Genomic DNA, 15251 nt, shown 5'->3' with positions numbered 1-15251 from the left:
GATTTAGCAAATGGACAAAAGACATAGCCCTCTGTTTAAGATACAGCATAAGGGTACAATCTGATCTACTAACATTCTGCATCAAGAAATAGTATTACACCTTTGTATGGTGCTTCATATGTCATCTCCAAACTAGGGAAATGCAAAAGATGCTCATTTATCTCATACTCCTAAGGAAATGCAATGGCGCAGTAAGAGCTCAGTGATGCTGCTCAGCCAACAATTCATCACAACTAAAGGGAAATAATTTTCTCTAAGCCTAGCACAGATTAAATTGGTAAAGCAAAGGGAATAAACATGAAAGGAAAATCAAATACGAAAGAAAAAAAACAATTTGCCCCAGACCAAATTCAAAACATAAGCTCTCAAATATAACCACTTTTAACATAAAATATTTCATTATTATATAGTTTAGCAAACTTCATCAATATGACGTAGACTACCAAATGACACATAAAAGACAGCCAAATAGTATTATCCTTAGAATTTGTTTAGTCATACATAGTTATCCAAGATCAAAAGATTTCTGAAAAGTAGGATCTGGTGACATGGGGAACAACCAGGAAAATAATGCAGAAATAATCATCCATAAATGACAGCAGGGCTGGAATGGCTTACTCTCCCCCTCTTTTTTAATCTACTTGTTGACTGAAGAACTAACAGATCAGAAAGATACAAAGTTTGATAATCAGTGATGATTTGGAACCTGGAGTTACATGCTGACTTCGGTTCTTTGCGGAAATGGGACCCGCTCTGGGGGCTTCACGACTGGCTGCTTTTCGATACACCAAGGATGTGGTCTGGAAGACCAGTGTGCCTTCAGGGTGCCAGATTTTCGTGGTTCTGGAGGCAGGTGGATTTGAAGCCAGCACCGCCACCACGCCTGATGCACCATGGGAGGTGTAAGATTGTAAGCGGCAAGCTGGCTGCTGGCTCTGTGCCCAGAGACCCGAGTTCTTTGGGTAGAACTCAGAAGAAGTGACACAACAGACTTTAAACACCATAAATCAGCGAGTTGCTTTGTTATGTCTCCCCTCTTGCTCTTTTTCTCTTATCAGGGAGGGAGAGAGAGAGAGAGAGCCTGTGGTAAGTTGAATACTGGGTGAACGAGTAGTACTGCAACTCTATGTCTTTACTGATGCTTTGCTGCATGCTTCAGTGCTCGGTGGGGGGGATGCCAATGCTTTTTGTGCGTGGGGGAGGGAAGTCATTGCTTTGCTGCTGCTTATGCATGGGAGGGGGAGCTGAGGGGTGCTTTGGGGATCTAACATTTAACTGTCATTCATTCTTTGGGGCACTCCTGTTTCCATGGATGTTTGTAAAAGAGGATAATTTCAGGATGTATATTGTATACATTTCTCTGACATTAAATAGACCTATTGTATTTTATGATCGTTTGGTTAAAGAATACAATAGCATAATGGTCAAGTTGTTGGACTAGTAAACAAGGCCCTGACTACTGATCTGGAATCAAAAATTGAAATCTCATGGTATCTAGGGATATTAAATTCAAGCAATTAAATCAATCTAGTATCAGTCATTGTGAACATGAAACAGTTGCACTGTTGTGAAAGCCCTTTTGGTTCAAGTAATATCTCAAGGTTCAAAGGTACATTTCATGTTAGAGAAATGTATACAATACACATCCTGAAATGCTTTTTCTTCACAACCATCCAGGAAAACAGAGGAGTGCCCCAAAGACTGAATGACAGTCAAATGTTAGAACCCCAATGCTCCCTCCTGCTCCCCCTCCCATACACAAGCAGTAGCATGACATCAATCCCCCTCGCCTGCCGACAGAAAAAGCATCAGCACCCACCACCAAACACATAAGCGAATAGCAAAGACACAGACTTGCAGTAACCCAAAGACTACCTGTTCACCTGGTACTCGACATACCTAGTAAGGGAGGGAGAGGTGTCTCCGTTTCACAGCGAAAGGGGAGACATAACAACCAGCTCACCGGTTTACAATGTTAAAAGTCCGTTGTGTCACTTTTTCCGAGCTCTCTGCCCAAAGATCTTGGGTCTCATAGCCAGAGATCTTCCTATTCCCATGACACACCGATCTGCCAGGACACCGACTTTCAATCCGCCCGACTCCACAGCCACGAGAGCTTGGACCTCCGAAGGCGACCAAGCTCTTAGGCGCATCCTTGGCATGTCGAATAACAGCCAGTCATGAAATACTGAGTGCAGGTCCCATTCCCGCAAAGAACCAAAGTCAGCGTGCATCTCCAGGTCAGGGTCTTCAAAAGAACCCTGAAAAGGAAAAATAGAGATATTGAAGATGGAAGTACAGCTGTTTCCAAAGATGCAAGCAAAGGAGTTGCCATTTAGTGCCATTATAACTAAGCTCCACCCACTATTTTAACAGAAACCTGACATTCTTACTTAATTTGACATGTATGTGACTTTAATCTCACTAAATGTCTCTCAACTGTTCTCCAAATGTCTACCAAGGTACTTAGTCAGAAACAAGTCTGAATGGACAACAAACATCGATACTTTGAAGGCATCCCTATCTACTGAATATACAGAATGAAAAACAGAATTGCTGGATTGTGGAGGATTTGCTTCTAATAAAGCTGAAATGAAGCTTTTAGGCAATATTTGACAACGTCCCTCTTCAACTTTTACCTTAGTGCAAAGTGCTGTACTTCGATCATAAAGCAAGAACGTTCAAGGAGGGGATAATTAGAAAGCAACACTAATTGTCAAACTGCATATTGAAACAGCAGAATAGAAACTTTACTATAATTATTCCACATCCTTCCTAGTCCTACTAACTTACTATTTCAACTAAATAAACCCAGATTTCCCACAAACTGAAATGTCTACCTTTATTCACTACCATATTTGCAAGGATATAACTCATTATAAAAATTAACCTTAACCACAGTAATACTTATTGAAGAATATGTAACATCTCCTTCTCACCAATTCAGAGTAGGGCAAACATACCTTTATGGTACAAAGTAGCTGGGTAAAGTCTAATCAAAATACTGTGCATTAAAAGAAGTAAATTTCAGTTTTGGTAAATTACTACAGCACTTGTCAATGGTGCACACTGCATTATGTGTGTGCCTCTGTTTCTGAATATTTAAATTGGTGAATTGGGTGTGAATCAAGTAGGCTGCTTTGGCATAAATTATGCCAAATTTTCACCATGCTGCTGAAGTAACACATGTACAAACAAATAGAGAATGTTCTTCCATATTCTTACTTTGTACTTTGTGATCTAATCACTTGCTTAGCTCTTGTGGCCTCTTTAGTCAAATGCTCTTGATATTTATATTGATAAATGTCAAAGTCAAAGCACTAAGTGCCAAACTAGAATGATCTGAATCATTTTTGTTAATTTTTATTTAATGTTTGTAGTACAAATCTTTTGTGCTTGAACACTGTACAAATCTTAAACAGTAGAAATTCTACAGATACTGTAAATCCAAAGCAATATACACAAAATGCTAGAGGAGCTCAGCAAGTCAGGGAACATCCATAGAAATAAACAAATAATCAACATTTCAGGCTGAGATCCTTCTTTAGGACTCATCTTACAAATTTGTAAGAATCTTTCAGCAATCCAGATGCAAAATGCTTCATTATAAGGTGTCACAAATGGAAACTGTTTGCTAATTATTACAGTGTTAATTTCCATTGCCAGGTTCGGATGACCACCACAAACTGTTTTCCTCCCTAATAATTGTTCCTTAAATTTTCAAATGACAGAGGAATCACTCATGCTTCCTCTCTGGAATTTAGTTCTTTTGTTGCTCTCTGGTGCAGTTCAGACCACGACTGTAATATACATGCTCTTATCAGATGAGGATAAGATGAAATTTAGGATGCCCCATCTTTGCCAGGTTAAATGGCATATTGATATGTGGACAAATAATTAAGTGATTCAGTATTTGTGGAATCTTACCACGCACTAAATGAACAAGTGGAGAAATCAATCCAAAATTGATCTGCAGCTTTTGTTACTCTTACCAATTTAAAAGATAACTGCTAAGCTCCCTCATGCATTTTTGCATTAGTGTTATTAGTTGTTCTACATTCCCTACATCATTATATTTAGCTTCATCCTTGGAGTAAAGACAAAAACTTTATTTCATTATTACTTTAATTAGTATCAGCAATCTAAAACAGGAAGTTCAAACTTCGTTCTTGCATTCCTGAATTGTTCAGGTGCCGGTTAGTATTATTTGAGCAATCAGCAATTGTTGTTATAACAATGACTATTTTCAATACTCCTGCCATTTTACTCTTACTGATGAGTTTCCTTGTGTAAAGGGGGTATCTTCTTTTTCTTTGTTACTGTGTATATTAATTGAAAATGGCTTCTTTGTTTTGTTAAAAGTAGGAATGCTTCTTTGTTGCGAGAGAGTGCTGGAAGCTTGTTTGGGTTAAAATTTACTGATAACGAGAATTGTATTCCTTTGTTAACCAATTGGGATTAATGTTGTTCTTTCTTCTGAGTCTGTAAACTATTGTTGACGGGCATTTTGGGGAGATCGGCGCGAGGGGATGAGAGAGAGAGGACACGATGCTGTAAGCTGGGCGAGGAATGGACCCCAAGTGGGGGTCCAAGGCCAGGAGGTACCCTGAGGAGAGGAGACGACGATAGATGTGCTTGGTTGACCATTTCGGGTGGTCCTGAGCTGCAAGTCGAGGAGTTCGGAGGGGATCGAATGGAGGCCAGAAGACTTCAGTAATTGAGCTCCAACGGTTGTGCACGAGGTGGTTTGGACTTTGATAAGTTTGGTGTCTTTTCTTTATTTTTTTCCTTCATATATACTGTATCATTATTAATCGCTTAGTTATAGTAACCTTTATAAATTGTACTCATTTAATCGCATTTGGTGTACTGTCTGTTTTGGGCGAGGCGGGGACATCACATAGCATCCACACCAGCTGATTACCCAGTTTGGCGGGACCGAAGGCTGCTCCCCCTAGACGAGAACGAGCTGAGCGAGCCTGAGGCGACCCGGGGGTTACACTTGCATAATAAAATCTCTTGTGTCAGTGATCTGAAACAATGAATTGCTTAAGGCTTTATTTGGTCACTTCAAATCGAAGGCTTGATCACTGTCATTATCTTTTCTTCTTTTGCATATTGTCACAAATGGAAAGGTATATGGAGAACATAAATTCTTATGGAATATTATATATTCTCCTGATGTACCATTTCATATACCCTGAGCAATATTAGCTAATCATAAAAGCTTCCTTATTCTCAAAAGATGGCATTGAAAACAATGACCCTGGTTACTTGTTGTCAGCTACACTGAGTTGATTAGAGTACCCAAACAGATGCACCTCTCCGAGTTTAACATAGAAAGACATTAGTGTACAGATTAAAGATTGCATTTAAGTTTTGTTAAGTACCACATCCTCACTGACTCCTGGGAATCCCTTGCCTATGATCACCATGGTTTTAAGAACCTCAAGACCATACATCTTGAGGCAGAAAAATACAGGCAATACTAAAAAATTATGGCATCAACATATTATTTTGCATATTAGTATGTCACATGGAATGGTATGGTTAGTTATTCAGCAGAACTACATTTTCAGCCTTTGTTCAGAAGAATGTGGCTTTAAAAAACCTAACATGCAGATGATACTTGGCCACAGGATGGTGCATGGCCCAGTAGACATGGGTGGGGAAAAGAAATCAAATCAAAGGAAAAGGCAGACAAATGCTTCAGTTATAGAAACATAGAAAATAGGTGCAGGAGTATATTAAACTATGATACTCGATTAACCACTACCCTTTTCTTTTGATCTTTCACATTTTTTAAATAGTTTGTGACCAAAACATAGTACAAGAGAGAGGCATTATAGTTGATTGACTATTGCATTCATCTCAAAATTTTTCATTTGAAACAATCATCCCAGGAATTACTAATTTTGCATTACTGAAGTTCCCAGACTTAACAGATGAGAAACAGAAGAACAGGAAACATTGTGACCATTTATAATTCAATGTACAGTATATATTACATGGAGTATAACACAAATTAAAGTCCAAGCCTGTATTTATGCTCCACTCAAACCTCTTCCAATCCTTTGTACAAATATCAGCGTAATGCTCTATTTTCTTCTCCTTCTTATACTTCCCCAGCTTTTTCCTAATGCATCTGTATTAATCACCTTATCTAATCTTTATGACAAATTCTACATATCCTCACCATTCTCTAGGTCAGGTATTCCCAACCTGGGGTCCATGGACCCCTCTGTTCATGGTAGGTGTCTACGGTACAAAAAAAGGTTTGGAACCCCTGCTCTAGGTAAAGTTTCTGAATTCCATGTAACACTGATAGCCTCTGCATTTACTGCAAATAGAAACATTTCTCCCCTCAAAACTAGTCATTATTTCTTTTAAAATTTTGCTTTATGATACTCTTCAACTTTCTCTTTTCAAAAGAGACCAAGTTGGTTTATTTTCTTCCCCAACTCCCTGCATGGCTACAACTTTATAGCTCAATGTTAGCTTGGTAAATTTCCATTACTCCTCTCTGGTTTATCTGTATTATTTTCCTAGCTAAACAACTTCAACTGCACAATTCACAATTCTCAATTCTATTTCTCAATTTAATTCCTCCAGACAAACTGGAATCCTTGATTAGCTTTCACAGTGCATTGTAATTTATGTATTTAAACATCCAAAGTCTTTTGGCCTTGCATATTTTGATTCTCTGTTTCTCTGTAAAACATGAGTTTTTCCCCTTCAACTTCTCCTACTTTATCCAGATCAAAGGACTAACTATGGAAAATCACAGAGGCCAAAGGAAGGACCACCTTTTTGCAGGATGCATCTTTGTTTCAATCCTTTCTGGGACCCTGACCTCAGTTCTTCTTCAGCTAGTGTGAAGCCTGTTTTTGTCAATTTTGACCTTCAAACCCTCCTCCACTTTCTCTACAACATCAAACTGAGTCTATCTCTTTCCCAGTTCTAATAAAAGGACATGGACTTGAAAAATTAACAATTTCCTTTCTACAGATTCTACTTGACCTGCTGAGTGTTTTCAACGTTTTGTTTTATTATTTCAGACATATGATCTGCATATCATTTTACTTATTTTATAAAATTTCTCATTTCATTTGTAAATTATGCCTATTTATTGTTTGTTACATTCGTTTTAACATCTTGCAACTTGCGGCTGTACTAAACACTGACCACCCATCCCAATCTGGTGTCATTTTTGCATTCAGAAATACTGATCTTGATTTTTAAAAACAAATTGCTCATACAAGTTGTGATTAAACAATGGCTCCAATATCTACCCTCATGGACACTTTCACTTTCTCTTTAGGTTGCTGTCAGACAGCCATCTGTTCTTCAACTTTATACTAAATGATATGTGTTGCAAATCAAACAGTTATGAGATGAACTCTTAAGAGTAACAGACTTGCAAAACAGACAGAAGAAATGTGATTGCTTTAATAGGTGGATGTTCATCAAATGGAATTTTGATGTAGCTTTTGATTTCATTCAAATATGACACATTTTCCACTAGTATCACCACAAAACATTGTCATGTTTAATCACTCTGGCTATTTACAGACAATTACCGTAGTGTCCCATGGAGCCCTGAACCCAGCTTGCTGATCCCTTTGCCAACGGAGTTAGTTGTGTACAGGTACATTCCATCAGTTGCAAGACAGCGGCCCAAATCTGCATCTGAAATACACAAAGACAACCATGTATAAAATCAACAGATTAGTACAAAATAGGCCTACAATACCATAAAGGCACTTTTATACTTCTGAACACACTAGCAGATTCAATTTTAAAGGAAATTTGGCATTTATTTCTGTTTTTGAGGAAGGAGTGCTACTGATATTTTTGTACAATTTTAATGTTTTTATTACCCACCAGCCATCATGCAATTTCTCTTACCAAATTTATACCAGGCAAGGTATAAATTGCCATGGCTGAATTTCACCTATTTTTACTGAAGATTTATTTCCACCTACACTCAATTTTTTCAGTCTTTTGGAAAAATGCTGCAAAATATTTTCAGCTCCCGAATCTGAGGTATAATTACACCAATGCTGAACTGCAAGTATACTGTCTGAATATACTCAGACCAGTACGCCCTGCAGTCTTTAAATCACAGGAAAAAAATTATTATACAGTTGCACAGATGACAGAAACCGGTATTCAATACTTCTTCAGGTGTTAGTTAAGAGGTCAAAGCAGTAAAGGATTAAGAGACTTTGCTGCTCTTGGCAAGAGCAAATCAGAAGCAGACCCATACTTAAGCATCAATCAAAAAAATATGCAAATCATAAATAGCTCCATACTCAATCATAAAAGAACAAAGATGTTTCCCAAATATAATGAAAATCAATACCTAGTATTACAAATTGGATCTGAATTCATTTGATTAAATATGCCAGCAACTGAATTACATAATCCCCTATTTTCTGAAAGCCATTTACACCCCATTACTAAAAGATCTGCTTTCAAAGAATCCATATTTTGTTAAGTAACAGCTATAATTATTGATAATTTCATTACCGATCAAGATAGGATTATTCATTTTTTTAAACTGAAAAAACTCAAGCAACAGTATGATAAATTACATATTGCTACACAGAATTTGCACTGTAGAAACAGATCAGTCACCCCACCCTGTCTATTCAAGTGTTTATGCTGCATTAACGTGCGACCTCCAACTAATTACATTTATAAAACCAATCTTCCATTCTTTGATTTATCTTGCTTCCCCACAAATACATCCATACTATTCTCTATGACCAGACAGATTTGGAATCCCGCACAACAGTACATCTATTTTAACAAACCCATTCATAACAATGAAACATCTAGTAAGTCATCTACAGTATTTCCCAGTGAAAAGAGTCCAAAGTAGTACACGATGCTGAGATGTTTCCTAGGATGTCTCATGTACTACTTTGGGAGTCTTTTCACTAGCAAATACTGTAGATGACTTACTATATGTTTCATTGTTACTAAAAAAAAATTACTATAAGTAACACAAACTAACAATCATTAATCCTGAAGGTCTATTATAAAATGATCAATTTCATTGAAATGAAAATTAATTACGAAACAACAGATGGTTGGGAGCAGTTATAGAGAGATAAACAGGAATTTAAAAATTTTACCTTTTTACTGTACCTTTAACATAGAACCAAATACCCAAATTTTGGCTAACATAGTCAAACAGTAAAAGTATACAAGCCAAATGTGGTACTAGTAATCTAAAAGACATTTAGTTTCTATCATAATTCAGAAAGCATTACCCAAATGCACTGATACATTGTCCATTTCAGCTTCCTAATCAATATTTTCATGGCTTCATTTTATGCCCAAATTAATTTGAAAATTCTCACAAATAACTTACATAATCTAGAAAATAAAATACAATCAGAGAATTAAACAAGTACATTTGATGTGGAAAGTGAAGCTGCAAGTCCATTCTTTTGGCACTTCAGGTTATACAAATTGCATTCGGAAGCTGGCTCCAGATCTTCTACCAAATTGATCAGTCAATAATAATTGCAGGTCCATAATGACAATTCATGTCAGATCACATTTCTGGTTTATTGACAAAATAGTGAATGCACAGTCGCTGGACTGTACGTTCCCACAATCCCAGCAAAAAAATTCAAATGGCAAATCTATAAAATTATTCGGTTTGCAAAAATCACTGTCCTAAATTATATTCATCTCAATATACTATTATTCAACATACTCTTTTTCAAATTTCAACTAAAAGATTAATCCCTGTTGGACTCTATAAAAACATTGGAAAGCTTTATTATTAATAGAAGCAGGCAATTCTATTAATATGTTCACCTATATATAATTAATTGGTCAGAATTGTTGGAAAAGTATTATGTAACCTGCACACCATTACAAATAATAAATTAGCGGCCCAAATAATTTTAGTTTTAACAAATACTAAACACCTGGAAAAAATGTCTTTAATTAACCAAAACATATACTGGCAATTAACAACAACTTGGTAGAAATTAGACCTTTTCCAGCATTTTTTAGGATATGGCTGCCTTGAGGAGTAGGATTTTGCCTTTAGAATGCTACACCTGGCTTTCAAATTGCAGAAAATGTACATGGTCTACTGAGCAATTTCATTTCTTTGTGGCATTCACTGGTCAATGAAGTAATGGTGATGATTTGAGGGAAAGAACTGATAAAGTGCAAGCTAAATAGATCTTTCATAATCACATAAAAAAGTGAAGACAGGAACCTGGCTGCAGAGTTGAAATTTCTGCATGTAATATACGTAAATAAATAATTGCACATAACTCAAGTGTCAAATAAAGCAGATACACTTTCACGAGCTCTCCACATTTCAATCTGCACACCCTGAATGTTATTTCACAGCAGACTAACAACCAAAGAGCCTCTGAATATTTATTTGGCATGGTGATGTTCTTTGTGGCAGACAACAGATTTGAAATTGAGGAAGATGGAAAAATTTGCACATTGAAACAAATCCGTACAAAAGCCATCTTACTTACAGAGATATACCCAAATAATTACACCAATTTGGATAAAAACACAGGAAAGATGTCCCACAAAGAGGTTAAGCAGATCAGGCGAACAAAGATGAAAAATGACCTCACTGAAATAAACAAAATCCTTACAGGGCTTGACAAGATAGATGCAGTAATGATGTTTATCCAAGCTAGGGAGGGAGACTAGAACCAGTGATGATAATCTCAAACTAAGCCATTCAGGACTGAGATAAGAAGAAATTTATTTATCCAGTGGGCAAAGAATTTTTGTAATTCTCTACCCAAGGGAGCTGGTGAGGCTTAGTCACTGAGTATTTTTAAGAAGGAGACTGACATATTTTTAGATAGCAAGGGAATGAGGAGATGAGATTAGTAAATGGCAGATTAAGCACAAAGGTTTAACGACCAACTCCTGCTTACATTACTTATCTTATTATTTATACTTTTCCTCCTTTTTGTCCAAGTTAGAATAGATGAACTCTTATTTTCCTGTTATGTTGCAACATTCAGATCTTTCTGCATTGTGACTTGCTACATCCCTCTGACCATTTAGGGCATACAGTTTATAGCCAAGCAATGTTAATGTCCCTTTTATACCTTGGTTCAAGCTCTTTGGGTTCATAACTTCTTCCTTAACACATCACACATAAACTTACATGGCCCCAGAAGACATTCTACATAGTCAAGAAAGCTCACCAACATTTCTACTTTCTGAGAAAGCTGGACTTTGCACATCCATACTCATGTCATTCTACAGATGCTCAGTAGAGAGCATCCCTGACAAGCAGCATCACTGCATGGTACGGAAACCGTACTGCAACGAGTAGTCAAAACTGTCAAATGCATCACCAGCACCTACCTAATCATCATCAAGGACGTGTATGCAGAAAGGTGCCAGAAAAGGGCCAGTAACATCATGAAAGATCCCAATCACCTTGCTCATGGACTGTTTGTCCCACTCCCATCAAGAAGGCTATGTAGCATCCAGGCCAGGACCACTAAACTCAAAAACAGTTATTTTCCCCAAGCAGTAAAGTTATCAACACTTCCACTCACCAACTCCACCACTAATTTATTTCCTGACAGTCAAATTATTTACAGCCTAACATACAATCAATGTATACAAGCTATCTTATTTATATGTATTGTGTTTTTTATTATTACTGTGCTCTTTATCTTGTGATTTTTTTGTGCTGCATTGGATCCAGAATAAAAATTTTGTTCTCCTTTACACTTGTGTACAGGAAATAACATTAACCAATCATAAATCTGGAGCCATATGCCACAGAAACCAGCTCTTCTGTTCATCATATCTAAAACGCTTGCTATAGCTAATCACACTAACCAATTTAACCACATTAGGTCTATGCCTAGGCAATTCATGTATTGTCTGGATGCCTAACTGTTGTATCAGCATCTACCATCTCTTTAAACAGCACATTCTAAATCACAACTATTCTCTACCCCCTCAGAATCCCTTCTAACTTCTTAACTCTCACCTAAAAGCTATACCGCATCTTAGACAACATTCACATTAGGGGAAGAAATACTATCTTCTTCCTTCATTATTTGACATATCTCAATAAAGTCACCCTTCAGCCTTGTCCATTTCAGCTAAAAAAAAATCTATCAAATACAGTTTCTCCTTATAACTGAAATGCTCTAATACAGGCAAAATCCCGGTGCAGAGATTTACCAGCAAGCACATCCTTCCTGCAGTGTGGCAACCATAACTGCATAAAATGCTACAGGTGTGGCCTAACCAGCATTTCATAAAGTTGTAACATGGTGTCCTAGATATTGTGTTCTATGCCAAGGATGACAAAGGTAAATTTCCATGAGTGCTGCCACTTTTAGTGATTTAGGGATTTGTACGACAAAGTCCCTTTGTTTGTCTCCCTGGTGCCCTAACTTTTACTATGCATGTCCGACTCTTGTTTGCACTCCCAAAATGTATCACTACACATTCGTTAGATTTAAATTCTATTTGCCATTGTTCTGCTGATCTAGACAACCTTCCTAGTTATCTAGTTATCTCTAATGTCAACAATTTTCAATCATCTGCAAATTTACTTGCCATACCTTTTACATTCACATCCAATTTGCTAATGTACAATGTATATTCTAGCATATTAAGCATGTTAGCCAATCCCAGCTGGGATTACATTTGGATGGCTAAATTTAATAGAAGTGCAAATGGAATAACAAAATTATGGCTGGTACAGCTTCTGAATAATGCTTTGTGAATAGTCAGCAAATAGTTTCCATAAATGGTCTATACCCCACAGTGAAAGTTTGAAAAACTTTCCTCCATTGGAGTAATGCATCTTACTGATTAATGCTTAAGTTGTAATATGTCCTTTTTTCTAAATAAAACACCTGACACAGTATACCTAGTCTATGAAGAGTTAACCTTTTGGCAAACCTGGTGTCAATGTAAAAAATGCAGTAAAGTTAACAGTAAAATAGCAAAAAATATATAAATGTGATTTACAATGCCATTTTCCATATATCATCAAATCACTCCAATTAAATATAAATAACATTATATCACAAACACCAGTCATATTGACAGTGGCTAAGTTCTGCTGCTTTAGAAAAGACTAATTAATTCTGACCAGAAATTTGCTAGGAACCCAAATTATAGCTACACACTTAAAATGATCAAGTAGTCTTTTTTTTAAACTTTTTTTATTGAGTTTTCAAATAATTACAGAAAGAAAAAGAAAATATATAAAAAAATATACCCTTCCCCCTCCCTTAGCCCCTCCCCCCAACATCCCTATAGAAAAGAAAGAGAGAGAGAGAGAAAGAGAGAGAGAAAAAAAGAGAAAGAGAGAGAGAGAGAGAGAGAGAGGGGGGGGGGGAGGGAGGGAGAGAGGGTGGAGGGAGGGAGGGAGAAAGAGAGAAAGAAAGAAAGAAAGGAGTGCCTGGATATCGGAAGATCCCCACATGCTCCATGGAGTTCATAATAACTTTAGTATATATATTTATTTCTTTCCCCAAATAACCAATTATTTTATCTTCGGAGCACCTATATATTTAATCCTGTCTTTTGTAAATAAGGGCGCCAAATTTTCAAAAATGTTTCATATTTATCTCTTAAATTATAAGTAATTTTTTCAAGTGGAATACAGCTGGAAATTTCATTCTTCCAACGATCTATACTTAAGTATGCATCCGATTTCCAAGTAACTGCAATAGCCTTTTTGGCTACTGCCAGTGCAATTTTTATAAATTCTTTCTGATATTTATTCAATTTGGGTTTCGGTTTTATCCCTTCAATATCGCCTAATAAAAATAATATTGGATTATATGGAAGTTGTGTTCCAATAATTTGTTCCAATAAAACTCTTAAATTTGTCCAAAAAGGTTGAATTTCAGAACAAGACCAAGTAGAATGTAAAAAAGTACCGATTTCTTGGTTACATCGGAAACACTGATCGGATAAATTTGGATTTAATTTATTTATTTTTTGTGGTGTAATATATAATTGATGTAAAAAATTATATTGCACTAATCTTAACCGGACATTTATTGTATTTGTCATACTATCAAGACATAGTCTTGACCAATTTGTTTCTTCAATTTTAATATTCAAGTCACTTTCCCATTTTTGTCTTGACTTATGGACCTTGTTTAATTGCCTGTTTTTGAATCAAGCTATACATACAAGAAATAAATTTTTTAGTTTTTCCTTTTTGAATTAAAGTTTCTATTTCATTAGATTTCAGCAATAACATTGTTTGACCTAATTTTTCTCTTTAAGCCCTTAATTGGAAGTAACAAAAAAGTGTTGTTTGATACTTTATATTTATTCTTTAATTGATCAAATGACATTAATATACCTCCTTCAAAACAATCTCCTATATATCTAATCCCTTTTTGAAACCAATTATATAAAAGTTGATTATCCATTGTAAAAGGAATGTCTATTTTGAATTAAAGATCTCTTTGCTAATAAAGATTTCTTTGTCTCATCATCAACATTTATCTTATTCCATAAGTCAATCAAATGTTTTAATATAGGAGATTCTTTCTTTTCCCGTATCCATTTAGATTCCCATTGATATATAAAATCTTCTGGTGTATTTTCTCCTATTTTATCTAGTTCTATTCTAATCCATGCCAGTCTATCTTTCTCAAAAAAAGATGCAATAAATCTAAGTTGATTTGCTTTATAATTCTTAAAATTTGGAAGTTGTAACCCTCCTAGATCAAATTTCCATGTCAATTTTTCCAACGATATTCTTGACATCTTACCTTTCCAAAGAAACTTCCTCACATATTTATTTAACTCTTGAAAAAACTTCTGGGGTAGTTGTATTGGCAGTGATTGAAATAAGTATTGTAGTCTAGGGAATATATTCATTTTTATGGTATTTACTATCTACTAATGTTTTTGGTAATATCATCCATTTATCAAGATCTTCTTGAATTTTTTTCAATAATGGTAAGTAATTTAATTTATACAAGTTCTTTATATCATTATCAACTCTTATATCTAAATATTTCATACCATTTGCCGGCCATCTAAATTGAGTTATTAATCGACACTGACTATAATCTCCTTTAGTAAGAGGTAAAATTTCACTTTTATCCCAATTTATTTTATAACCTGATATTTTCCCATATTCTTCTAATCTATAGGATAATTTACGCAACAAGTGCAATGGGTTTGTTAAATAAAGCAGAACATCATCAGCAAATAAATTAATCTTGTATTCTTCC

General features: G+C 35.8%; 1 protein-coding gene across 6 annotated transcripts in view; it reads right to left on the bottom strand.

The window, feature by feature from the left end:
• Positions 1–15251, bottom strand: part of LOC140738468 (probable E3 ubiquitin-protein ligase HECTD4) — a 318241-nt gene that overhangs the window by 250295 nt on the left and 52695 nt on the right. For all 6 annotated transcript variants that reach the window (XM_073065772.1, XM_073065777.1, XM_073065774.1 and 3 more), the window contains exon 5: positions 7581–7689. In XM_073065772.1, the coding sequence (XP_072921873.1) occupies positions 7581–7689 (109 nt within the window). The remainder of the gene's footprint in view (positions 1–7580; positions 7690–15251) is intronic.

Source organism: Hemitrygon akajei, chromosome 14 (genome assembly GCF_048418815.1).
Source record: "Hemitrygon akajei chromosome 14, sHemAka1.3, whole genome shotgun sequence".
Classification (NCBI taxonomy): domain Eukaryota; kingdom Metazoa; phylum Chordata; class Chondrichthyes; order Myliobatiformes; family Dasyatidae; genus Hemitrygon; species Hemitrygon akajei.
This window is presented reverse-complemented; position numbering and strand designations above follow the sequence as displayed.